Raw genomic sequence first — 27,898 nt, 5'->3', positions numbered from 1 at the left:
GAAATGGCTATAGAATGTAAAACAATACCATCTAGTGGCAAAGCTTGTCAGGTGTTCAAATGCTGTGCATATTTACTCAAAAGTCCCATTTTGCAGCTTATTAGCAGGTGTAAATTCATAGAATTGTTGCCTTAAATAGGCTAGCAAAGGGCTGTCAATCATTTTTCATACAGTGGGCCTAACTGCATTCATGGCAGCTGCTGAGGTCCAGAAGAGACATGATTAACCAGGAAGTGATATCGTTAAGCAGATGATGGCCTGAAATAAGCACTTTGCTCTCATGTAGGAACTCATTAGCTGCAAATAACAGAAGAGAAAATATGCAAATCTTGATCATACTTTCAAAATATGGGACAGCCGAATATCTTGTGTGCTACCCTTTCAGTAGTGCTGTGTCTACTGAGGTGTCACTTCACAGTTTAGCAGCTGCTCTGAGTATGGCCTGTATGATATTGGGTCCCGTTAGGGAGAAGGGCGGGATAAAAATAAAGTTTTTATTATTATTATTATTATTATTATTATTATTATTATTATTATTATTATTATTATTATTATTATTATTATTATTGGACTCTCTCAGCCCATGGGCAGTGCCTCCCTCACTTGGCCTTTTTGGTCTGCTCCTTCCCCTGTAATGTTCCTCATCTTCTGAGGCTTCCTTCCAGCTCTCCTTCCCAGAGCCTCAACAGAAGAAGTGCTGCTGAAAGGGCATTGTTGGGAGAGCCCAACTATCATATGGGCTGGATAAAGAGCTTCTGTGCACCATATCTGGTCTGCAGGCCTTATGTTCGACACCCCTGGGCTAGCTATTACTCTGCTGTATGGATATTATCCTCACTGTCCATAATGTTTATATCACTTGCAACTTGGTCCTACCACTATTTACCCAGAAGAAAGAACCACTATGTTCTGTTGGGGCTTACTCCCAAGGTAACTAACTATGCATAGTGTTGCAGCCTTAATGTAAAAATTGCTTCAAAAGTGTCATACTGGTAATAACGCTTGTTAAGACTGGGAGATGAAAACAGTTTTTAAGAACGGCAGTGAGGCAGACCTTGGGTGGAAACTTCAGGCTACAATCCTATGCATATTTTCCTAGGAATCCGCCCCATTGAACACAATGGGATTGACTTCTGTGTAGGCATGCATATAATTGTGCTGTCAATCAATTAGTTAAACCAAATCCAAACAATGGCTTGTGTCCTAAGGTTTCTTTCCTCCAAAGGAAGATTCCACCTCCTACAGAAAGAAAACTTTGTTACAATCCAGTATCCAGTAAAACAAAGCAGAATTAATAACTAGATGTTTTGAGTCTGGACTGTCTACAGTTTTGTCTCAAATCTCACATGGGAGAACTGGGGATTTAAGAAAGAAATGTTCCTGTTTCTTAATTACTATGGATGTTTTCTCAAATGACAGGGTGGAGTCTGAGACCCATGCTCTATAAAAGGTGGAAGTGGAGAGAAAAATAAACCATTTGTCACCTTCAAATCTGCAAAGGGTGCTTCCAGACTTTTCTCCACACTAATTGTAGTTGCAAAGTATGTAAAAAGTGGAATAGCAGCAGGGTTTCCATACACAATACAAAACTCATTTTTATACAGGTTTTTCCCATATGTAATTCATTTTTCCCCCCTGTTCAATCCAGAGAGGAGATCACATCCTCCCCCACTGTTGGTCAGCCCCCATTTTCCTAGAAAACAACATCCCTTTTTAACCCCCTCCCCCCCAAAAAAATCCTGCCCAAGTAAAGCACTCATCCCGTCATATTAGAGCCCCTTCATTTTCCCATATCTGTGTAAACACACAGAAGGTTTCTGCAATGGGAGAACTTCAATGGTAGCATTTTCAAGGCAGGACATATTAGCGTATAATGACAGATGGACACTTCTTTTCACATTAGAATGGAGGCTAGGGTTTGCTTCTAAGAGTGAAGGATGATGCATCACAAGATATTGTTAGTCCTCAAAGAAAGTACAGTACACTATTACTGAATTTAATGGTGCCAAAGAATGTCATTGAGCAGTTTCTGGAGCTGAGCAGAACCGACCTCCGTCCACCCCATTGATGGGAAAATACAAAATGGCACAGGTGAGTTACACTGCAAATGGGGATTAATGGGGCCTGTTAACTAAAACATAGGGCTGAAGGAAGGGCATTACTACTGCAAGGAATGGAGGAAGTAAACTGCTGAGCCCTGAGCATGTCTAACATATAGGAGTCAAAAAACAATTAAAAGTTAAGATACAGAAAACCCAATAAATTACAGCTGTCATGGAGAACAGCAGAAGAGATTCTCTCAACATGGTGCTTGTAGAATCCAGCACGTTCAGTATCAGCTGCTCAGAGCAGCTGCTCTAAAAGGACAGTGCCATTTTGGAAAAAATAGTGCCATCCAAAAGCAGACACTCAACAATTCCTGCACACAATGAATATGCACACTGTCAGGGTTAAAACATAACCCAGGTGGAATTTGCAGGCCTGAATAAGGTAGGGCCTAATGTGTGTGAGGTGCTGAGTCACCAAGTCTCAGGTGTAAAGTGAGCTAGCTGATGAGTCGTGCATCATGAGACAGGGTGTGGTAGGAGGAGGAGACACCACCCATCCTGATTAGTGCACAGAGCTTTATAAGAGACTGTGAAAGCCCTCATTTGTGGGTTCTTGGTGGTCATGTGTGTTGTGAAATTGCTGTCGTCTCTCTGCTTTGCTATGGTGTTGCTATTGTAAATACAGACTGAAATGGTGATGGATTTCCTCGTGTCTGTGTACTCTCTACATTGTGGGCTGTGTCTTGGAAGCTGCATTCCATTGGACAACCAGATAAGGAGCTACTCCCTTCTCGACACACAACACCGTATTGGAGGAGTTTCTCCCCCCCCCCCACTACCACAAGGCTTAAAGTATTTTAGGAAAAGATGGCTAACTTTACACAACATTTGCTGTCACAAAAAATTACTATCTGAAATATAGAGCCTTGATTCTTTCTTAGAATTGAGCTTAACCAAGAAAATAGAGCTATTGGGCAAAGCAGGAAACTCTGGCTTACACAAATGCTAACTGCAGTTCAGGACGTATGCTCTAAATTATGTAGTTAAGGTTATATAACTGCTGTAGGGTAGTGTACGGTGAGGCTCCTTCCTCCCCATCTATCTTCCTTCAAAACCCACTTTTAGCACAGCTCCCCAATTCCCATTCCCTACTGTAACAAAACCTAAGTCCCTGAAGTACGATTTTCTGCCTAGCTCCATCCCCTTCTTCTGTTGCCTCCTTGTGGAGCAAGGGCCTGTCCTCTTATACTTTGTAAAATGTCATGCATATAATGGTGCTATACAAATAAATACACAGGCAGTGTCTCACTCTCTAGGGCACTCTAGGCAGGATCATTCCTTCCCTTCACCCCACATAAGTAGCAGGGCAATGGCTTGAGGAAGACAGCCTAACTGAGAGAAAGAAAGCACTCCCTTGGCCTGTTGCTGCCCTCTCAAGTGGCAGGCCAAGAGAACAAGAGGCAAGTGCACAAGGGGTAGACAAAAGGACAGGAAAGGGCCAAGAAAGTTCAGTCCAGCTCTTTTACTTGGCCAGTCACGTATTTCCTCTCTCAGCTGACGTGCTGCAGAAAAGCAAAGAAAAAGAGGAAATTGTCAAGCAGTGGCAATAAGGAAGAATGTTTTGACAAGACATTTTAATCAGCCTTGGCATCCTCAGGGGCACAATAACATGCCTTTCTTATGAATAAGAATACCACTATCCACTGTGGGCCAACCCTTCCATTTTGCTATGCAACCAAAAATGCAAGGAAGCAAGCAGCAGGGTGCTGGAACCACCTGAGGGGGAGAGTTGGGCCAAGAGAGTTCTCCTGGCCTGGCTTCCTCTCTCAGCTGGCCAACTGGGAGATGGAGCGAGTGACTGAAAGGAGATGGTGGGCAAGTACATTTTGCACATAGGAGACCACCTACCAATCTGTGTCTCCCACCCTACTGAGTGGTTCTGATATATTCAGGGAACTCTTCAGGTATGCACTAATATATGCAGTACCTTTAAAAAAAGTATTACATAAGTTTTCTTTTTAAAATTACAGTCCTGTGACAGAATGCTGAAGGTATAGAGACAAGAAAATACTAGAGTATCTTATTGTCTGGAGAGAACACTTCCAGATTCACACTGAATGCCAAAACCAGCAACTTCCGTTTTTGCTCCTAGTGGCTTTTTTGGTGGGGTGAGGAGGGTAAACATACTACTGCCCAATCCCAGCTATGCTAAAAACCCAATGAGTATGGCTGTACTCACTTGGAAGCCTGAACAGGGGCACTCTGGTTAGGAACTGGAAATATACTGCAACATTTTGTTATGTGTCTTCTCATGTGTCATACAAGGACATCACATTTGCAGTGCATTGGAACTGTAAGGATATAGAATGTGGATTCCCAAAGTGTCTCTTGCAATGCCCTGGAGCATCACAATAAGTGCTCAGGGGCATTGTGGGATGCTCGCCACCTGGGAGTGTGACCATGGCACGACCTGAAAGACCGTGGGGCTTGGCTCAGTAGACTCTGTGGGCACAATCCTAACCAGGTCTACTCAGAAGTAAATCCTATTTTGTTCAATGGGGCTTACTCTCAGGAAAGTGTGGTTAGGATTGCAGCCTGTGTGTGATATAGCAACTGATATAGCCCTCCTACCCACCCTGTGCTCTTACCACCATTTTCAGGATCCCATCGTTGTCTGGAACCCAGAAATAAGTGGCTATGATGTCACCATGTCACATGCGATGTGTCATCGCCACTCAGTGTCATCGCCACTCAGTGACAGGTAAGTGGCTGTGACACCCACTCAGTGACAGGTAAGTGGCCACTCAATGTCATCGCCACTCAGTGTCAGGTAAGTGGCTATGATGTCATCATGTCACATGCGACGTGTCATCGCCACTCAGTGACAGGTAAATTTGGGAAACACTGCTGTAGAAGATTAATCTCCCACCCACGCACCCCCTCACACTATTTAAGATTTTGCTATTTAACACACTATTTAAGATTTTGCCCATTGTAGCCATTGACAAAGTACCAGGTGAAGCCCAGTATCCCATTGTTAACTGACTACAAAATACACATCATGGTCATAATTTTGACATATATTGTTTCAGGTGATAATCCTTTTTTAAATTATTGTGAATGTCAATATTTCCAAAGAAAATAAATTGCACTATAGTTTTCTTTTAATCAAAACATCTTAACAGTGTATTCCCAGTTCTAATAATTAGTACAATTTACCTTCTCCCTGTTTTTTGTTTTGACGCTCTTTGTTGTTTGCGCCTCTGTGGAGATCATTAGATAAATAACACTGCCCTTCACAAAGTGCCGTATCAAATGCGCTTAATTGTGCAGCTTGGCCGGATGGGGGTTGTTTTGGTGTTTAATAGCAAGAGGAGAAAGTCTCTTGAAGGAAAAAGCAGGGCAAAAGCATGGGAGGGGCTACAACTAAGAAGATGTGAATGTGGAGGACATTTTTTGAGGAAACATGGGCAAACCAATTTTTCTAAAGGATATAGGTACCAAAGCTGAAGCTGTTTGTCAAACTGTAGTGTATTTTGAAATCTTAAGTTTTATTGAAAAAATAAAATGGCCCCCAACCACATGGCATAGCTAAGAAGGAGCCTGCATAGCTAAGAGGGAGTCAATTCCCCAAGGTACCAGGCCATGGAGGGTGCAGGGAGTTGCCTTTGGAGGCCTTCTGAAGCCTGGGGAGACTTTCTGGTGCCTCAGACCACCTCCCCGATGCTCCAAGGGAGTGTTCTAGGCATCTGGCGCCTGGGAGGTGTTAACACCAAGGGGGGTGTTAACCTTTTTTTGCCTCTGGGTGCCACATCCCTTAGCTCATGGATTTTTAAACCTTTTTCATCTCGCAGCACACTGATAAGGTACTAAAATTGTCAAGGCACACCATGGTGATCACATCTCCGAATGGCCCTACTAATAAATGACCCTCCCCCAAACACCTGCAGTACACCTGCAAGATCATTCAAAGTGTGCCACCAGTGTGTCACCATACAGTGGTTGAAAATGGCTGCCTTAGCATCACCCCTGCCCAATCAAAATGCTGATGCATATACAGTTACTTCTAAACAGATGGTTACAATGAAACGATTTTTGCATTTATGTTTTTGATACTCACTGGCACAATTTTTTTGGCACAGTGCCAAAAAAGGATACATTCTTCTCTTTCTCTGAGGATAATTTTAGTTTGAAGTGTGTTTGAAAATGTATGGATTTTACTAAATTCTACTAATTTTTTTAGGTGATTTCTATCCTAAAATAGACAAACAGATTCAATCAAATTGTTATTGCTATTAAGAATACTTATTTACTGTTTTTCAGCCAAAGTAGTTCACAAAATGGTTTACATAATTTAAAAAATCAAGCAATGGTTCCTTGTCCTGAAAGGACTCACAATCTTTAAAAAAAAAAATACAGAAGAGACACAGCAACAGCCACTGAAAAAGATGTCATGCTGGGGCGAAGAGAGACCGTTGCTCTCTTCCTGCTAAACATAAGAAGACACCACTTTAAGGTGCCTCTTTGCCCAGTTAGCATGGGTGGATTAGACCCACTTAGCATTAGGTTTCAGTATACCAAAATTCTGTAGAAAAAGTGGTTTGCAGACAACAGTGTTTTAGAACAGTAGAATGCAAGAAAAACAGTACTGTGGAAGGATATGAAATAGCTACTAAGAGGCCTGATGATTGAAGCACAAGCACCATAGACCCAATTTGTCCTGAATGCCCTCTTGCTCAACACAGATTCCATGTAGGTCTGTGGTTTTCCTTGGAACTGGGGGTAACCAGTGTCACAAGTGACAACTGGAGCGACAGTAGAGGAAAATTTGAAATGAATCTGATTTGATCATAGGTTAGACCTCATGTTGTGGCCTATTTCATGTTGTGGTAAGAGTGGAAAAGAGATTGTAATTTTATGCCACCACTATGTCTATAAAGACTCACCATAGTATTTCAAATGGTTTGGGGAGTACTACTTTATCATCTCAAGATTGGACTACGGTATTGTTAACATGCCTTACAGCCCAATCCTATCCACACTTGCCTGGTAGTAAGCCCCATTGACTCTAATGGAACTTACTTCTGAGTAGGCATGCATAGGATTGGACTGTTAGGGTGCAATCCTAACCCACTTTCCAGCACTGACATAAGGACAATGCAGCTTTGAGGTAAGGGAGCAAACACTCCCTTACTTTGAGGAGGCCTCCGTGAGTGCCACCCAACTGCAGGATGCACCACACGTCTCATTGGGACAGCTCTGCCAGAGCTGGAAAGTTAGTTAGGATTTGGGCCTTAGAGAGCTTGTGCAGATTTTAGGTAGTGGAGAATGTGGCAGCAAGACTAATGAGTGGTCCATTGGACCACGTAACAATGATTTTGATCCAGCTATACAGTACTGCTACTGATATATTTCCAGGCTCAGTGCAAGGTGCTACTTATTAATTTGGCAAAACTGCACATTATGAGAAGTGTGTGTTTTGGCCAACTATTTTTAAAAAGTTTTTTTCGTAAAATAACATATGTATAGTGAAACTGCAATGGGAATGGACAGACGGACATGAGTTTTAATATTTTACCCCCACTTTCGTTTTGTTTAAGAGCACATCCTACTCCATGTGCTATTTCCAGAAGGAAAAAAAACAATCTTCCATTTTATCCAAGGCCACTTGTCATCTTGCCTGTTGAGGAAATCTGTTATCCTTCACGTCTTTCATAACATGCTTATCTAAGGTCTTTGAAAGCATTGCTACATGAGAGGTGACCTGGGATGACAAGGTAGGCTAAAGGAGAGGTTTGGGCTGAGGGGAGGGGACTGGTTTACCTTCACAGCACCTGGAGACACACCAGATATCCCCTATAAAATGTTATCTGGAAGCTCTTCACCCGAACAAACAAGTCCTATATGTATGTAACTTGGTGCTGTTTTGCATGTCACTGGTTGGCCAGTATCTCTTTTTTGACCTCTTTCACCTGCAAATACCCAGGAGTACTCGTAGCTTAGGGAGGATGTGCATTGGGCATATCAGAAAGTCTGGCCATAACTGAGTGGAAACAATGGGCCAGGCAGAAACCACCAGCCCCCTCCTGGGTTTTGCAAAAATGTGCTTATTGGTCCTGACCTTCTTCTTGGTCATGGCCAAGGTTCAAGGGTTCAAGGGTTCAAGGGACTAGAGCAGAGTTTTCATTTCTGAGTGTCCAATCAAAAAGGTGGAATCTTAAGAATAAATATCCCATATAAGGAGCTGGCTGGCTAAATTTGAAGTGGGGTATGATCTGTTTCTTTTCTAATCAAAGTTCTGTCCATAGCTGACCATGGACTGAATGCCACAGAAGTGAATACAGGAAATGCAATCAAATAATCGCCTCTTGGCAGTCTAGCTCAGTGTTTCTCAAACTGTGAGTCGGGACCCACTAGGTGGGTTGTGAGTCAATTTCAGGTGGGTCCCCATTCATTTCAATATTTTATTTTTAATATATTAGACCAGGGGTCTCCAAACTTTTTGGCCAGAGGACTGCATCAAATATTTTGCATGGGGTTAAGTGCCGAAAAAAAATTTAAATATAAAATTTAAATAAATAGATTAGAGATGGAAATTAGATGAGTGAATAAATGAATGAATGGGCTCATTCATTCAACCTCTCTGGCCCTCAGAACACCCTCCAGACACAATCAGAGCACAGTTCTGGTCATGTTCAGTTGAGTGGGCCAGAGGCTTTCAGGGGACAAGAGGTTGGCTGTGGGCCAGAAAGAGGCTTGCTGCAGGCTGCATCTAGCCCTCAGGCTGGGATTTGGAGACCCCTGTATTAAATGATGCTACCATGGTATGTGACTGCATTTGGGGAACTGTTACAGACTTGTACTTTTAGCAAGCTACTATGTATATTATTTTAACAATGGTAATAAATGGAACTTACTCCTGGGTAAGTGTGGGAAGGATTGTAGCTTAGGATTGTTACAAATTTTCCTGCTTGATGATGTCACTTCTGGTCATGACATCACTTCCGGTGTGTCCTGACAGATTCTGACAGATAAGAACTGGTCCAGGTTCTAAATGTGTGAGAACCACTGGTCTAGCTTATTGCATTAGGATTTATTTCCATTTTACTTCCAATTGCAGCTGCCTGTTTTTGTCCATTTAACTCTTTCCTATTCCCTGCTTTGTTTTTGGCTTCATTACAGAACAGTGCAGTGGGGCTTACTCCCAGAAAAGTGAGTATAAGTTTGCAGCCTTAATAAATTCCTGTTAGTCTAGTAATTTACTTGCCCCTTTCTGTCCATCTGTCCAGAGCAAAGAGCTCTTGTCCCTAGCACCCTGATGGATCACTCAGGGCTCTCCTTATGCAGGGCAAGTAAATATGCTCAGGAGTTGCGTTTAGCTGGATCAGAGGCTAATCAGTTCACTCATGCCAAAACCAACTTTCATACTGAGAGTAACTGGGTGTCGTACCCCCTCCCCCCCAGATGAACAGAAGGAATGGGCACCTCCTTTTAAGGTCTTTCTGTGTGTGATGTCAGTGACTATGGCAAGGTCAGGTGCACAGGCTCTGGGCCTTACTTCTTCCTCGCATATCCACACGCCATCACCAAGTACCATATCACCACATGCCTTCACTAGCACAGCATTTCTTATAAAGGGGCAGATCTCTCCCAGAAATTGCACCATGTTTTTTGTTCGCATTCACAGTGCACACATGCCTTCTATACTACAAATGCCAACACTAACTTGTTTGTGAAACACAGGTCAAAATGCACTAGCAACACAAAGGGGGGATGGATGGACTTTTTGGGTATCCTGTTTTGGTAACTATTGAAGGATGTAAACTTTGGCTAAAACCTAAATTTTGGGGCCTGTTGGAGACAAACTCAGAGCCAAATTCTGTCCAATTTTCCAGTGTCAGTGCAGCTGTGCTAATGGGGCGTGTGTTGCATCCTGTGGTGAGGAGACAGTCACAGAGGCGTCCTCAAGATAAGGAAATGTTTGTTCCCTCACTTTGGGGCTGCATTGCAGCTGCACTGATGCTAGAAAGTTGGATAGGATTGGGTCCTCGGTTCTGATCCAGCAAGGCGATTGTTATATTAGGAACCCAGGCTTCAGTGTGCGTCTAGCAGGGTACGTTAAATGGTCCATCACTGTGAACTGAAAGTCTCTCTCTAAATAGGGTTACCAGATACAAAAGGGAATGCTTATACCTTTTACCATTGTATAATAGAGGGAATTTTGGTGGGGGCAGCTTCCATGTTGAGCTGCACTTGCCAAAATTCCCTCTTCTACGCAATGGTTAAAAGGTATAGACCAGCCATTTTCAACCACTGTGCCGTGGCACCCTGGTGTGCTGTGAGTAGTCCACAGGTGTGCCACAGGAAGTTGGGGGAAGGTCCCATATTAGCAGGGCCAATGGTGGTTGAGCCCCCCACTGGCAGCATGGTATGCCTTGTCAACGGTCAGAAACCTGATGTACCTTGTCAGTGTGCCATGAGGTTAAAATCGCTGCTATGGGCACTCTGTCCCACTTTGTACCTGGTCACCCTATCTCTTGTGAAAACAGACGCACGTTGTGCTGGGGGGCATCGCTTGTGCTAACGCAGCTTGTGAAACTGGCAACAGGCTCTAACGCCACAAGTGCTGCACAGGTTTGTGTCACACAAGGACGAATGACACCCATAAGGCTTGTACCTCACCCTAACACCAGCTCTGTTCAACCACTGTGCCACTGGTGTGCCGCGGACGGTCCGCAGGTGTGCCATGGGTGTTTGGGGAGGGTCATTAGTGAATGCAGCACTGGGGGGCGCATGCCCTGCTGTCGGTGCGGCGTGCCTTGTCAATGGCCCAAAACTGCCGGTGTGCCTTGGCAGCTGTAGCGCCTTGTCGTGCGCCCTGGGATGAAGGAGGCTGCAGACCTCCGACCGAACCCAAGCAGTGACTGGTGCACGGCTGCCTGCGAACTAAGCAAGGCACCACTGCCAAGCACCGCGCCTGCGGTGGCGCGTGAGGCGAAACACGACCCCGGCCGCCCGCCCACTGCAACGTTCCACGCTCCAAGCCTGCACGAGACTTAGAGGTACCAACCCCGCCCCTTCCCGACGCGTCATCGCGCGCCGGCCCCGCCCCTTTCCGTTCTCGCGGAGAGAGCGAGGGCGCTCGCGCATGCTCCTTCCCGAGCCTTGAGCAGCCGCGGTCTATGAGTGATTCTCGTGCGCGCGCGCGCGCCGCGTTAAAGAGGCTGGTGCGGGGGGGGGGCAGTGCCTCTCGCGCAAGGAGTAGCCGTTGGCCGGCCGGTGAAAAGAGGCTGTTGGTGGCCGTTGCTCGTGTCTCGAGGGCTACCCCACCCCTCCCCCGCGCAGCCGAGGCGGCCATGAGAAGGCGGCTTCCGAAGGGGGCGGTGATGGCCGTTGCTGCTGCCGCCGCTTGGCGCCTGCCTCCGGCTCCCTTTCCCTCCTCCGCCCCGCATCGCGGGGCTTTCTGCACCTGGCAGCCCTGAGGAGGCCTCGGCACCCGCCGCCGCCGGAGGGAGGCGGGCAGCGGGCGAGCGGCGCCGCCGCCTCCCCCTCGCTCGCTCGCCCCGCCGCCGTCCTCGATGTCTCCCCCGCCGCGGGGAGCCCACTGCATCCGCGCCCTCCCTCCGGTCCACCGCAGCCCCCGGCAGGGCACCCGGCCTCGGCCTCCTCTTCTCCGACACCGGCGGCAGCAGAGCCAGCGCCGACTCCCGAGGAGGTGGCCCGGCAGTCAGGCCGTCCCCGGCGCGGCGAAGATGAAGGCGGAGGCGGGCGACAGCAGCATGATCAACCTGTCGGTGCAGCAGGTGCTGAGTCTGTGGGCGCATGGCACTTCGCTCCGGCACCTCACTGGTAACCACCCGCCGGGGCGGCGGAGGGGGTTGTGGGGCCAGCTGGGGCTCAGTGGGGGAGGGCCTCGGCTTGGGAGCAGGGCACGTGTTTCGGAGCAGGTGGTCCCAGGCGCCTCCAGGCAAAGGCCTTCACAGAGAAGGGCTGGTCCGATGTCAGGTACTGCTGAGACCTTGGACAGCGCCAGAGTCCTGACAGCCCAGTCCTATGTCTGTCTCCTCAGACGTAAGTCCCGTGAGAGTCAACGGGGCTTACTCCCAGGAAAGAGTGGATAGGATTGCAGCCTCACAGCCCGATTCTGTGCATGTCTACTCAGAACTAAGTCCCATGATAGTCTCTTACTCTCAGGAAAGTGTGGAGAGGAGTGCAGCTTTAGAGGATTGGCAGCCCAATTCTATCCACACTTTCCTGGGAGTAAGCCCCATTCACTCTACTGGCAACTTACTTCTGAGTAGACAGGCATAGGATTGGGCTCTCAGCCTAGTACTGTCAGGTCTCTGATGTTCTCCAAGGTCTCAGGCAGCACCTGACTCTGGACCAGCCCAACCTAGTCATTATCATATATACAATAGGCATTATCATATATCTTCATGGTTGTTGTACACAAAGGTGTATGGCGATATTGTTAATGCGGGGCTAGCTTATAAATCACTAGCATAGGTCAAGGTGGTGTGTCTGTGGTTCCCAAACTGTGAGCCGTGGCTCCCTGGGGAGCTGCAGAAACTAGCCAGGGGAGCCGTGGAATCCTTGCAGAAAACCCACTGTCCTGTGCAATGTATAGGGTTGTAGCCATAATGGGGAGCGCGGCCAATTGTCCAGAAGAACAAGAGAGCCACCAGTTGAAAAAGTTTGGGAACCACTGGTGCTATGTAAACTTAAGTGGAGAGTAGGGTGATCTCTAGGAACAAATAAGACTGTTCTTGTAAAGAAGTTATTTTGAGCAGAGTGGCATGCTGTCTCACTTCTCAGGTGTGCCTAAAACTGTCTCATTGCTTTTCAGTGGCTGAAACTGAACCCAGCATACTTTGAAAGGAAATCTTTCCACTGCTTCCCCCCCCCCCCCCACACACACACTTTGAGCTCTGGCTACAAAGATCTGCTTAGCCAAAGAGCAGCCCTGCCTGTGATGCTGGAGATCTGGGTAGATGCACTTTCAGCCCTCATTCTTCCCTATATTTTAGTTCTGTGGTGTGTTTTCAGTTACCTTCTTCTTTCTAAGGCTATATTGTTGATATTGCCTTCCTACTTTCGTTGCTGGGCTGTTCTAGGTGGAAAGGTACTTTCAGGGATATTTCCTGCACTTTGAGCTGCACTTCTTGTAGTTCACATCTGTGGGCTGTATATGAGCTGTGATTCTTGTAGTTTATATCTGGTTGCCCTGCATTCATTATTATAACTGAATGACACAAAAACTGTTTGGCTTACATAGCTGCTTAGCTGTGTTCTCTGGGTTGTTACTGAATAACAGGAACAGATTTTTGGGGAGAGTACAGAAGGCTGCAGAGGAAAGGGAGTTCAGTAAAAATGACATTCCCCTCCCCTGTACAAATGGTGTTTCTTCTGCTAATAAAAGGGGAGTGAAGGCTAACATCCATTGCTACATAGGGTTGCAAACTTTTCTTGATTGCTTAAGCAGCAGAATTCTTAAAACTATAAATTATTTTTATGCAAAGGCGTGCAGTTGGCAAGCACTATTTTAGAAGAGGCATTTCCCTATTTTTGTTACACAGTAGGATATTCCTCTTCTAAGTTTCTTAGTGCATGTGAGCAAAAGTAAAAAAATTTTCTTTAGAGTGATTTTTTTATGCATCTACAAACAGACTTAATCATTAATTGTTGTTCAATGGGGCTTACTCTCAGGAAAGTGTGGTTAGGATTGCAGCCTAAGATTTATTCAATTGGGTGACAGCCCTGTCACTTTTTCATGGTCTTGGTTCTCTGCTACCCTGCCAAATCAGGAGCTTGAAACCATCATGTAGATCAGTGGTTCTCACACATTTAGCACTGGGACCCACTTTTTAGAATGAGAATCTGTCAGGACCCACTGGAAGTGATGTCATGACTGGAAATAACATCATCAAGCAGGAAAATTTTTGGCAATCCTAGGCTTCAATCCTACTTACACTTACCCAGGAGTAAACTCCATTGACTATAATTGCTAAAAGAATATACTTGGTAGCTTCTTAAAAGTACAGGTTTGTAACATTTCCTCAAATGCAGTCACATACCATGCAAACATCAAGTCTAATATATTAAAAATAAAATTAAACGAACGAGGTCCAACCTGAAATTGGCTCACGACCCACCCAGCGGGTCCCAACCCACAGTTTGAAAAACACAGATGTAGATTAATTCCTGTGTGAATGTGGGAGATCCAGACCACAGCACTACTGCTGATTCTTTACTGGGAGATTTGTCCCTTGTGCTTTATTGTCGTATTCAGTTAACCAAGGCTTTTCAAAACATACCTGAGCTGGAGAAGTATCTTAGAGGTCCCATAGAGTTAATGAAAATTGGACAAATCGCATTTGCTGAAGATGAGCAATACTAAAAGGGTGTGTGTGTGTGTGTGTGAGAGAGAGAGAGAGAGGGCAAAAATATGTGCAAGTGAGAAATGGAGAGTGTTTCATATTAAGACATTTCTGCCCAATGTTGCATATATGCAGTAGGGATCAAATGTGTACACCTGTAGCCTGAGAAGAAATGGGTTAAGTACAACTAACAGTTTTAATGTAGATTAGTTCTAATGCTGTGAGGTTAAATTATGACTAGTCTATAAAGATCAGAGGATTCAGAGATGCAGTTTCCTACTCAGGATAAGCCAGTCTGCATGGACAATCTTGTTCTCCTGTTTTATGCCTTCCAGATACCTGAACTCTGCAGGGCATTCCATTTATAATTGCGAATGCTTATTACCCACCAACTGAACAGTATAAATACTTACTTTCCATCTCATAAGGACCACTATCTTGCCCAGTGTTGCCTAGTAAACCTTGCATATTCAACCCAATGCAATGCAAGTATGCTTACAATTGACTCTTGGGTTAATGGAAAATACATCAAATTAAGTGTACATAAATTAAGGCTATAATCCTAAGTGATCTTGCTTAGTGTTTTTGCATGTTTTTAAGAAAAATTGAATAGTATTCTATCTCTTCTCTCTAAGTAGATATAATTTTTCAGTGCAAAGGGCTTGTTGTTACACCCCAAAGAATATTAGGGACTCTTTTAGTTCAGAAAAAACACTTGCGGGATGGGGGTGGGAATACAGTAGAGTAGTGGTTTTCACACTTTTAGCACTGGAACCCACTTTTTAGAATGAGAATTTGTCAAGACCCACTGGAAGTTATGTCATGACGAAGTGACATCATCAAGCAGGAAGATTTTTAACAATCCTAGGCTGCAATCCTACACATACCCAAGAGTAAGCCCTATTGACTATCATTGTCTAAAGCAGGGGTCTCCAAACGTTTTGGCCAGAGGACCGCATCAAATATCTGGTGTGGTGTGGAGGGCCGGAAAAAAAATTTAAATATAAAATTTAAATAAATAAGAGATGGAACTTAGATGAGTGAATAAATGAATGAATGGACTCATTCATTCAACCTCTCTAGCCCTCACAACACTGTCCAGACACAATCAGAGCACAGTTCTGGTCATGTTCAGTTGAGCGGGCCAGAGGCTTTCAGGGGACAAGAGGTTGGCCATGGGCCGGAAAGAGGCTTGCTGTGCGTCGCATCTGGCCCCCGGGCCGGGGTTTGGAGACCCCTGGTCTAAAGCATATACAGAGTAGCCTGTTAAAAGTACAGATCTGTGACATTTCCCCAAATGCAGTCACATACCATGATAGCATCAAGTCTAACATAATAAAAATAAAATATTGAAATGAATGGGGACCCACCTGAAACTGGTTTGCAATCCACCTAGTGGGTCCCGACCCACAGCTCGACAAACACTGCAACAGAGCAGTAGTTCTCAAACTTTTGAGTGCCACAACTCACCTTGTCCTCCATGTTGGGTTGTGATCCGATGCTCAATGCTTCATCCACAGAGCCTTTCTGGGAGCTCCCAGAGGCTGCTTCTAGATCGAGCCAGGCTCATGACCCATTGTTTTGGCCTCCACAGGCCCCAGAACGCCTCCCAGAAGTGTCTGAAAGTTGCATATGCAAACCAGAGGTTGCTTCCATTCACGTCTGGGAGGCATTCCAGGGCCTGCAGGAGCCAATGGAGTGGTTCACTGGCCCAGTGCAACCTAAAAGCAGTTCCCAAGAGCTCCTAGAAAGGTTTTGCGGGTGGAGCATTGGGTTGCAACCTACTGCACATCAGGTTGTGACTCATCGGTGGGTTGCAACTCTCAGTTTAGGGAACACTGACAGATTTCTAAAAGTAGGAATTGTGTAGAGAAAATAGTCTTAAAATATATTCTCATAACACTAGTATTCAAAGTGAAATTTAATGACAATAGATGTAAGACATAAGTGATCACACTACATACCTTAAAGTGTGCAGAAACTACAGTTAGTTCAAAATACAGTGGCTACATTATGAATTGGAACTCAGAATCAAACACATTTTGCTGTTTTTTCAAAGACCTACATTTGTCCTAGTCTGTTTCCAGGTACAATCAGAGCATTGGTGCTTACCTTTAAAGCCCGTTATGGACTGATATACAAGCTGTAGCTGCACCTGGCAGCACTGTAGCAGGGAGGCACAGCTCCAGCAGCTAATGAGGCAGCAGCTCACATGGTGCTGGTAAGCACTTGGGCAGTGGCACACATGTTCCTGTCCTGTGAGGGAGAAGCTATGTCTCATTGACCAGATGAGGAATGGGAGATGAGCCCCTAACCCTGGGAGGCATTAGGGGCTGTGGCCACTGACACCACTGGTTACTGTCTGCTAGACAAGGGGGGCTGAGGGGATGAGGGTGCTGGTCAGAGGAGTAGAAGGTAGAGGCAGGAAGAGGAAGGATGGCTGAAGGAAATTTTGAGAGGATGGGAGGAAGATGGAATAAAGGAGGAGGCTAGGCCTGGAACTTCTGAGGAAGCAGGAACCACCATCAAGGACCACAGCCTATGGAAGAGACAGAGGACTGGACCCATTCCCAAGGTGGTATTGGGACACTCTGTTGAACCAAGAGGCAGCTTGCAGCAAGCCGCATGCAGCTTGCATGTAAGCCACTCTGCCTGGGGAGCCTTGGGAAGCCAAGGGTACTGCAGGTTATCAGAAATATTGTTGGCATAGATTAAGCTCTGCCTGGATGAGTATCTGAAAGTAGAAGGCGACACCAAGATTTTCTAATGAATAAAAAAGTTATTTTTTCAGTGTCTGGGCTAGCTTAACTTATTTTTGCCTGGCCCACAGGTGTACACATTTGGTCTCTATTGTGTATATGCAACATTGGGCAGAAATGGCTTAAATTAAGCATCAATAATAAACAAGTGGTTTCAATAATTTCCTTCTTGTTCACAGAATGCAGTGATCCTAGTCCATAATGAATACAGTATCATATCCCATTGCATTTATTCGGACTTTATTTAAATACAAGTGTGTTTACAACCAAAATATCTTCGGCTGTATCATTTTATCATGTATTCATAGAGAATACATCTTGCATCTCTATAAAGACATTGATACTTGTTGATCATTGAATTTTCCTCTTATCTTTAACACACTAACCTGATGGCATTAGTGGACCAGTGGAATAGTTAATTTCCCAAATTCTTTCTTGTGTTATTACAGCTAATTCAGCATATGTGAAAAATCAGATATTTTTTTTTCAGTTCATGTATCTGATCATTATGTTCTATTCTGTGGCTTATCCATTTACTTTGGAAATAGGAAGCTCAGTAAAGGCTCTAGGACAGGGTGTCAAACACATGTCATACAGAGGGCTGAAAAGCATTCATGATGCCTGCTGAGAGCTGGAGGTGATATCATGACACAGGAAGTGATGTCATTAAACAGGTCAAAACCAGAAATAAACACTGTTCTTGTGTAGGAACTAATTAGCTGCTAGTGACAAGGGAGAAAATACACAAATCTTGATCATATTTCAAGATATGGGAGAGCCCAGTTATCGTGTGGGCCAGCCTTTCAGCAGTGTCACCTCAGCATTGTTCAGCAGCTGAGAGCCCAAGGGCCAGACAAAAAGCTTCTGTGGGCCGCATCTAGCCCCCGGGCCTTATGTTTGACACCCCTGCTCTAGGGGGCTGACTCTTCCTGAATTGTAACCTCTGCAACAAGGTTACATTACTGAGAAATCTGATAGATAAATACCATTCTATAAACAATTTCATGATTTACCATGTCTCACCTGTGGTAAAGTATGTGTTTAGTATGCTGATCTCCAGAGTCTGTTCTGATCACCCTGTGGCCTTGAATTTGCAAATACGATTACTCTTTCTGCTGTGTATTTGGTGGTCTTTGGCATAGTACAGCATTGGAAAAACCTACACTCGTGGCCTAAAAGGAAAAAAAAAAGCCTGATTTTGAAAACCTTCATTTCCCGGGGGACAGTTCTTACTGGATGATCTGGTTACATGAATTTTGTGGCATTTGTTGAGAATCCCTCTGAATGAAAGCATATATCTAAGATACATATTAGTCAAGCAAACAGCTGTCCATGAAACTGGCATAGTATAGGAAATAGTATAATAGCAGAACTGGTGGCTGTGTGATAGGAAATAAAAGTTTTGTCAAAACATAACTTTTTGGCTAATCTAGGTTATGTGGTACAGTGCATGGTTTTAAGAATTGTTATCTTTAGGGAAACAGATGCCTCTCTGTCCATTCTTGGCCATACGCTATTTGTAAACAGTTTCTTTTTCTGATTAGCTGTTATTCACTTTCATAGCTTCCCAACTTTCTGTTTTCTCAGAAGTAGTTGTGTATAACACTTAACAATAAAAGCTATTTTTATTCAGCATGTGTACAGTGTGTCCTAGAAACATCTATTTGGTTTCTTGGGACACTAAGAACCATTTGAATTTCTTGCATTTGAAAATTGAATAAGAGCTACATAGGACTTAACCAGTCTTCAAATTTAAAAAAAAATTACTCTCTTGCACTCATATTGACAGTATTGATAAGCAAGTTCTTGGTTAAAATGCTCTTGGCAGAAAAGCCATTAGTTATGACAACTTTCTAATTTTGGAGAAACTGATACTTTTAAAAGTGAACTCCCAGCAGAATTAGCATCTTGTACTGCTCCCCCTGAGATAGTCACTTTGGCTGTCTTTTAGAAATGTTCATGAAGACCTGATAAGTACTCAGTTTATTCATCCTGGGTCTAACATTTTGCTAAAAGAGTGGCTCTCAATTATGCACAGTATTTCAGAATCAGGGGGGTGGGGGAGGGAAATGAACTCAAACTATAATTTCTGAGTTGTTAGGTATGGTTTACTTCAGTGCATGCCTTTGTATCTTTTTATAATTTTACATACCATGTAAATATATATTTTTTCTTTGTTTTAAACTTCAGAAATGCTAACCTGTTATTTAACTGTCTTTTTTCAGAAATGTGGTACTGGGTTTTCCTATGGGCTCTCTTCTCCTCTCTTTTTGTCCACGGTGCTGCTGGAGTTCTGATGTTTGTGATGCTGCAGAGGCATAGGCAAGGGAGAGTAATCTCTGTCGTTGTTATCAGCATTGGATTTCTGGGTTCTGTAACTGGAGCTATGATAACCAGTAAGTCTGAAACTTTTAAAATATAGTTATATTATATTATACTAGTAGTACTATAGTTATAGTAAAAGACAGTTGTTAGCTGTTTTGGTAACTGTTCATTTGTTTCATTATTAATAATGGAATTCTGGGAAGCTTATGATTGACTTGCTGTTAACTGAGTAAGGAAAAAGATTATGTAAAATTGGCAGTCATTATTTTTCTTGTGTCTCACATTTAAAAGAAAGAGGAAGTTCTAGTAGTAGCGGACAATAGTTAATTTGTTTCATCATTAGAAGGGCTAACTTTCACTAACATTCTCTGGAATGTTGTTTCAAAAAGATAGTTTGTCTGTTTAGCAGCATTACAGTTACCTTCGTGCCCAGAATAATTTCTTTGGCAAGCAGTTTACCAGACGTGCTACATAGGTGCAAGTGAGTGGGATGGTAAAATATTTTTTTTAACTTTTTTGGTGGCTCTTCTATAGCAGCTGGTACTATGACTTCAGTAAATCAAGAGGAAGGATCTATGAGGTAACTCTCAACCTTGGAAAGGAGAAATTGTGTGACTGAGGAGGACTCCACATCAACACCTCTGTAGTTCTGGTATAAATGTGAATAGTACTGATACTGCTGCTGCATCAATATTTTTTTTCCTTCCCTTGTGTAGGAACTTGTGCAGAACTGGCAGAAGATACTGATGGGCACGATTGTGTTGGCTCTTAGAATACAGCACAAAGGGCTATTAGACTTATTTAGATGCACTAGAATGGCATAACTTGTACGTTGTGGGGTGTTTTAATAGTGTTTTTTTTTTAACATTAGCAGTGTAATTTCATAGCTCTATCTCTCATGTCAGTGTTAGATTCCACCTGCCTTCAGGTAGCTCAAAGAAGGTAGATGCTGCTACAATTTGAAATAGGTACTTAGGATTAAAAATGTTTCCATAATATAGTTAGTAAGAACAGCCCCACTGGATCAGGCCATAGGCCCATCTAGTCCAGCTTCCTGTATCTCACAGCGGCCCACCAATGCCCCAGGGAGCTCACCAGATAACAATTGACCTGCATTCTGGTGCCCTCCCTTGCATCTGGCATTCTGACATAGCCCATTTCTAAAATCAGGAGGTTGCACATACACATCATGGCTTGTAACCAGTAATGGGGTTTTCCTCCAGAAACTTGTCCAATCCCCTTTTAAAGGCATCCAGGCCAGACGCCATCACCACATCCTGTGGCAAGGAGTTCCACAGACCAACCGCACGCTGAGTAAAGAAATATTTTCTTTTGTCTGTTCTAACTCTCCCAACACTCAATTTTAGTGGATGTCCCCTGGTTCTGGTGTTATGTGAGAGTGTAAAGAGCATCTCTCTATCCACTCTTCCCTTCCTTTGCATAATTTTATATGTCTCAATCATGTCCCCCCTCAGGCGCCTCTTTTCTAGGCTGAAGAGGCCCAAACATCATTGCCTTTCCTCATAAGGAAGGTGCCCCAGCCCAGTAATCATCTTAGTCGCTCTCTTTTGCACCTTTTCCATTTCCACTATGTCTTTTTTGAGATGCAGCGATGGAATAGTGATCCTATTCCACTGGATTGCAAGTAGGACAATACTTAAAGTGCCTCTACTGTAGGGCTAAACTTCCCTCAGTGAGTGAGCGTGACTCCTGTCGTCTTTGCTTAAGAATTAATTGCAGGAAATTCTCTAAATGGATCAGAAAAAAATCTCACACTCTGTGATTTCAGTGCTCTAGGAGTCATCTCTTAGTTCCATGAAGGCTGTGTCAGTACTGCCAGCCATTGTGTCCGCTCCTCCACCACTGCAAGTTGCTTCCTTGAAGCAGACAGAGTAGGTTGTAACAAGATCCTTCTCTGAACTCTATCAGGGCTGAGGAATTGGCCTTAAGGTGCATGAGAAATACTATAGAAACTCCATTGGGCAGGAAGCCTTTGTCAGTGATCCTCCTAAGAAGAGGACAGCACTGTGAGACGGCTATGACTTCAATGCTCACCGCTTTGGTAGTGATCCCATCAATGTCAATTCTGCCCTTGGGCTTGAAAGAAGTAGGTGAAGGTTGTCAGGGGGGACCTCACTCACTAGTACTGGTACCCCAAAGCATCCTTGTTGGTTTCGCCTCCCATTCCTATAGTCAGGCATTCTAGTTGTGCCTACCATTTTCACAGGGGAGATCATGGAAGCATCCAGGCAGTCTTCTTCCTTGTCCTTCTGCCAGCAAATATCTTGAATCCCAAAGTGTTACAAAGAGAAATCTAGAAGCCAACAACAGCCTATCACAGACCTGATACATCAGCATGTTGGTGGTTGTATACAATCCCAAGATGCTCCTGAAGGTAGGACTGGAATGCCAGGAATGGGAATGCTTGAAGTATTCCCATTCCTCATCCTGGCAACATACATGCTTCCACTCTGACACTCGCAGTTCCCCAACATTTCTCTCCTTGAAATTAGTGGCAGAACCAGACTAAATAAGATATATGAACCTTCATACTTAGTTGGCAACCTTCAGTCTCGAAAGACTATGGTATCGCGCTCTGAAAGGTGGTTCTGGAACAGCGTCTAGTGTGGCTGAAAAGGCCGATTCAGGAGTGACAATCCCTTCCACACTGGGAGCAAGTGCAGTCTGTCCCTGGCCTGTCTCCCTGGCTATGGGCCTTCCTTCTTTGCCTCTTAGCCTCAGACTGTTGGCCAAGTGTCTCTTCAAACTGGGAAAGGCCATGTTGCACAGCCTGCCTCCAAGCGGGCCGCTCAAAGGCCAGGGTTTCCCACTTGTTGAGGTCCACTCCTAAGGCCTTCGGATCCCTCTTGCAGATGTCCTTGTATCGCAGCTGTGGTCTGCCTGTAGGGCGCTTTCCTTGCACGAGTTCTCCATAGAGGAGATCCTTTGGGATCCGGCCATCATCCATTCTCACGACATGACCGAGCCAATGCAGGCGTCTCTGTTTCAGTAGTGCATACATGCTAGGGATTCCAGCACGTTCCAGGACTGTGTTGTTTGAAACTTTGTCCTGCCAGGTGATGCCGAGAATACGTCAGAGGCAGCGCATGTGGAAAGCATTCAGTTTCCTCTCCTGTTGTGAGTGAAGAGTCCATGACTCGCTGCAGTACAGAAGTGTACTCAGGACGCAAGCTCTGTAGACCTGGATCTTGGTATGTTCCGTCAGCTTCTTGTTGGACCAGACTCTCTTTGTGAGTCTGGAAAACGTGGTAGCTGCTTTACCGATGCGTTTGTTTAGCTCGGTATCGAGAGAAAGAGTGTCGGAGATCGTTGAGCCAAGGTACACAAAGTCATGGACAACCTCCAGTTCATGTGCAGAGATTGTAATGCAGGGAGGTAAGTCCACATCCTGAACCATGAACTGTGTTTTCTTCAGGCTGATTGTCAGTCCAAAATCTTGGCAGGCCTTGCTAAAACGATCCATGAGCTGCTGGAGATCTTTGGCAGAGTGGGTAGTGATAGCTGCCTGAACCTTCCTTGAACCATCATATGGAGACTGGGAAACCATTTTCTTCTGTGGAGGACCTGGAATTTTATTATTATTTAGATACAACTTTCCAACAAAAGGTAGTTTACATAGCCAAATAATTAGGGCCCAATCCTATCCAACTTTCTAGTGCTGACGCAGCTGCATTGGAGCCTTGAGGAAAGGGAGCAAATGTTCCCTTACCTGGAGGAGGCCTCCATGATTGTCCCACCACCACAGCCCGCTGGCATGGCTGCACCGGCACTGGGAAATAGGATAGGATTTGGCCCTGAAATGGCTCCTGGTCCACAAATGAAACAGTGATCAGAATGGCATCTATATTAGGCCTAAAATATCAAAGGGAAACTAAGCAAATTGATGATCCTGTTTGTAACATTGTTCAGGCAGGCATCTACACAACTGTGGCATTGCCAATGCTCTCTTCAAAGGATCAGAGGAGGCTTGGGAAAGACCTTCTTCTGTCTAGTCAATGACTGAAAGGCTTGATCAGATATATAAGATGCATCAGGAAGGTTGCATATTGCTATTCTGACTACCCAAAGCCAAATTATTTATTGTGGAATAGGCATCTTTTACCAAGGACAACACATTTGACTCATATTGAGTCAGAAAACAGAAATTAGACAAAACGGCCAGGAAGTTTAATGTTGCCTCCACTATGAACATCAAGGCTTTGGATATGGTGAGATTATAAATGTGGGAAAGAGCAGTTCCTTTCTTTAGCAAGCTGCCTGAGGTTGAAAGGAGGATCATTGGTGCACTGCAGTTTGGGACCTCAAAGATAGTTGGACAACAAATAAATGTAGTTCTTGATTCACTGCATTTGGTGAATGCACATCCATGCTGTTAAAAGCTTCATCTAGTTGTTTCTTAGAAACATGACAGGCTCCATATCCCTGAGAATGCATGCCTGACTCCAGTCAGCATTGGTCCTCCCAGACACAGTCAGTGGTCTCTTTATTGCTGACACAAATGACTCACTGAAGAAAATAAAGGTGACATTGAGAATGATTGGGCTCTTCTTGTCACCCTATTCAAAAACCAAATAGAAATATGGACAATACCACAAGTTCAAACATTGCAAGCTATACCAGATGAAGGCTTATCACAAATGCTGCTTGGCATCCTGTGGGAAGGGCAAGCAATTATCTTCTTGAAGGGTAATCAAATCTAGAAGGGTGCCAAGGGCCAATAAGCAGAGCATATATTGAATGTCAAGCAAGGCCTTTCTTTCAGTCTTGGTTGAACTGCATCATTTTGGGTAGATGAAAAGTTTATTATTTAAAATTAGGGATCCCATAAGGTTAAAAAGATTCTCCAAAGCCAGTGACCGCACACTGCACCAGATCAGCCTTGCCCTCTGTTACCAGCCTAAAAATTATCCAACATCTTGAGCTCTGCAGTGCAACAACTTGGTTGATATTGTCAATGAGCTACTACCCCACTGACATGAGATCAAGAGTTGTCTCATTTAGGCAAGCAGTGCTGCAGAGTATCTTCTTGTGGTTGACCCACATTCTTCGTGAAAGGCTAAACCTACCTAGTCACCTCTACGTGTAACTGCACAGAGACCACTAAGGTGGAGAACTGGTTGCTTACCTGTGACTGTAGTTTTTCAAGTGGTCTTTTGCAGATATGCAACCAGCAGGTCTGATGTTCAAGTTCTGATGTTGGGTTCTCTGGTTAGACTTCTCTTTAGAGAATGTGAAATGAGGAGCTGTCTTCAAAGGAACTGAGGTATTGGGTGTTCTTGAGGCACGTCATTGTGCACTGCATTTACCCACTCATGTGAGGGGGCAACTTCAACAAAGCTCTGGAAGCTTCTGAGTTTGGCTTTGTGCAGGCACAGAACTTTACTGCATGAATCTGCATAGAGAACCATTCAAAGAATTATAGTTGCACACAAGTCACCTGTCCTTTGATTATCTTTTTTAGACATTTTCATGGAAATGTGTAAAGTATTCGCTGACTCAGATTTGGACAAATTGTCAACATGCAAATACTAATTAGTGAGCTAACTTTTGATTATGTTTTCCTGTTCACCAAACCCTTCATTGTAGTGCTTATTACTGCATTTATTTAGTGCCTAGAAGGTATATGAGTATAACTGTGCCCAGGTCTATTTACTAGAGTGCTTCAGCAAGATATAAATGTCTTAAATTTTGAATACTAGGAAGTTTCAGGGTAGCAGAAAAGATCAGGGTTTGAGGGAATTCAGGTCAGTTAATCTGAAACTATGGAATGGAATTCACATCTGTAGGTTTTCACAATGTACAGCAGTTATCAGTGCATTTTACTGATGAACCATCTGGATGCATACCCAATGTTGTTATAAATGTGTGTACTCACAGCGTGATCATACGTTCATTTGTACACATAATTCTCGTAAAATTGATTTGTCCTGCAATGACTATTGCTGGTCTCATATTGGATAATAATTGCCCTTTTCTCATTGGCCACATGCAGTTACAAACATGTGTACAGTACTTGCATTGCATGTACATCCTGAACCATCATTTCATTTCTGGGATAGTTTCTTTAATCTTTGTAGCTTGGTGGGGTGGCTTGTCTGAATCGTCTCTCTACATGTACTGCTAAACCTAGCTTAAACTAAAGTATTTGGTGCATGCTTTTCTGAGAGTAAGCCCCATTGAGTACAATGAGGCATTTCTGAGTGATTGTGCTGGAAGCTTAGAGGGGTAGATTGGATACACATCCTCTTGCCCATGCAATTAAAGAAACAACAGAGAAGTGAAAGGAGGTACTAGGACATGTGTGCATCAAGAGTGCTCCCAACTGTAATTGCATGTGGCTATTGAGACAGGGCAAGTATTGCCCAGAATGACCTGATATCAAACCAGTAGTAGCAGTAATTACAAGACTGAGTGCTTTAGCTAGAACAATAGTGGAGACACAGATGAACACATTGTCAAATAGCCTAAATACTTGTGTCAGCCTTGCAAGGTACCAATTTTAGGATTGTGCACACAAGTTACTGGTTTACTTAGGGCCCAGTCTTATTCAACTTTCCAGCATGGATGCAGCCGCAATGCAGTCCTAAGATAAGGGAACAAATGTTCCTTTAACTTGAGGAGGCCTCAGTAACTGCCTCCCTATCACAGGACTACCTGTCCTTATCTTGAGGAGGCCTCTGTGGCTACCTCCCTACACCGTTGGCACAGGTGCATCAGCATTGGAAAATTGAATAGGATTGGGCCTTTATATAGATTGGGAACAATTCAGCTTATCTGTGCACTTTTAAGTCCCATCTGTTTGCTTAATGTGTTAGGCATGTACAGTGGTGCCTCGCATAACGAAATTAATCCGTTCCGCGACTCCTTTCGTTATGCGAGTTTTTCGTTTTGCGAAGCGCCTTTTCCCATAGGAATGCATTGAAATTTAATTAATGCGTTCCTATGGGCAAGAAAAGTCAGAACAAAGTCAAATTTGGTTTACAAAGTGTTTATTAAGAGCTCTTTAAAGGCATACATACTGTACAGAGGATTTCAAAAACGGGGGGGGGGATGCTGAGTGGGGAGCTTGAAGGCTGTAATCCTGTGCACACTTTCCTGGGAGTACGCACAATGGGACTTACTTCTGAGGAGACACACACAGGATTGTGCTCTAAGCTGGGGAGGACAGAGCAGCTGTACTCAATTGCTTGCTTTTGCCGTGATCATGGAGGGAAACGTGAAGGAAATGGGGCAGTGAGAGGGTGAATGAGCGATGGGGAGATGCTGAGTGGGGAGTTTGAAGGCTGTAATCCTGTGCACACTTTCCTGGGAGCAAGCACAATGGGATTTACTTACATAAAGTGACATGAAGATCCGCCCCTTACTAGGGTGGATGGGATCATAAAGTGACATGAAGATCCGCCCCTTACTAGGGTGGATGGGATCATAAAGTGACATGAAGATCCGCCCCTTACTAGGGTGGATGGGATCATAAAGTGACATGAAGATCCGCCCCTTACTAGGGTGGATGGGATCATAAACGGACATGAAGATCCCCCCTGAAGACAAAACAAAACAAAAATTCGTTATTCGAAGCATAAGTCATAAAAATTCGTTGTGCGAGTTACCAAACTTCGCACAATGCTTTCGTTCTGCGGATTTTTTGCTGCGTGGGGCATTCGTTATGCGAGGTACCACTGTACTTAAATATCTTCTTAAAGGTGTTTAACTTTGGCTGGGTCATGCCCCTAAAGGTTGTATAACACCAGAATTTCCTCCTACATTTTAACAAAATGTATCTACTTGTTTCCAAGTGACATATGTAAAATGATTGTGTTTGTGTTTACACAAACATGTGTAAAATGTTTGTTTGTGTTTGCTCAAGCAGCGAACACTTGAGCATTTGGACCTTGTAATGACTTTTTAAAAAATTCTTGTTCTTGTAGTAATTTTACTTTTTTCCCCCTCTTTGTACTTTCCTTTTTAGGTGCAGCAGTAGCTGGAATTTACAGAGTAGCTGGGAAAAGCATGGCCCCCTTGGAAGCACTGGTGTTTGGAGTTGGGCAGACTGTACTGACACTAATTATTTCATTTTCAAGGATTCTTGCTACACTTTAAGTCTTCTGTGAAAACTTTCTCAAAGGAAACAATCTGCACTGAAGCTTTCTAGAAACCATTTCAGTGTCTGATGAATTTGCATAGTGAGGGGAAATGCATGGAATGTGGACTACAAAGCTAGAGGTCCCATCCTTTTGGAAAGGACTTCCCTCTAGAGTCCAAAAATGACACACTACTGCACTGCACCTAACGTGCCTCTGTCACAGGCAAGGTGTGATCAGTTTAGAAGAAGCTGCAAGATAAAAGCACCTTGTGAAGCTGCTAATCAGGC

The 27,898-nt window shown here is 44.1% G+C and overlaps 1 protein-coding gene across 1 annotated transcript; it reads left to right on the top strand.

Moving 5' to 3' along the window:
- The first annotated feature begins 11,648 nt into the window (after positions 1-11,648).
- TMEM170B (transmembrane protein 170B) lies at positions 11,649-27,639 on the top strand. The gene is made up of 3 exons (XM_066626335.1): positions 11,649-11,897; positions 19,410-19,580; positions 27,497-27,639. Exons 1-3 carry the CDS (start codon positions 11,801-11,803, stop codon positions 27,625-27,627), a joined length of 399 nt encoding a protein of 132 aa, XP_066482432.1. The 5' UTR covers positions 11,649-11,800; the 3' UTR covers positions 27,628-27,639.
- The last annotated feature ends 259 nt before the right edge of the window (positions 27,640-27,898 follow it).

The sequence above is a fragment of the Tiliqua scincoides genome, chromosome 4, assembly GCF_035046505.1.
Source record: "Tiliqua scincoides isolate rTilSci1 chromosome 4, rTilSci1.hap2, whole genome shotgun sequence".
Lineage (NCBI taxonomy): Eukaryota > Metazoa > Chordata > Lepidosauria > Squamata > Scincidae > Tiliqua > Tiliqua scincoides.
This window is presented reverse-complemented; position numbering and strand designations above follow the sequence as displayed.

Coding starts and splice junctions, on each gene's coding strand:
- TMEM170B (XM_066626335.1), top strand. CDS start 11,801: ATGAAGGCGGAGGCGGGCGACAGCAGCATGATCAACCTGTCGGTGCAG. Junction 11,898..19,409: donor TTCGCTCCGGCACCTCACTG/GTAACCACCCGC, acceptor GTCTTTTTTCAG/AAATGTGGTACTGGGTTTTC. Junction 19,581..27,496: donor AACTGGAGCTATGATAACCA/GTAAGTCTGAAA, acceptor TTTCCTTTTTAG/GTGCAGCAGTAGCTGGAATT.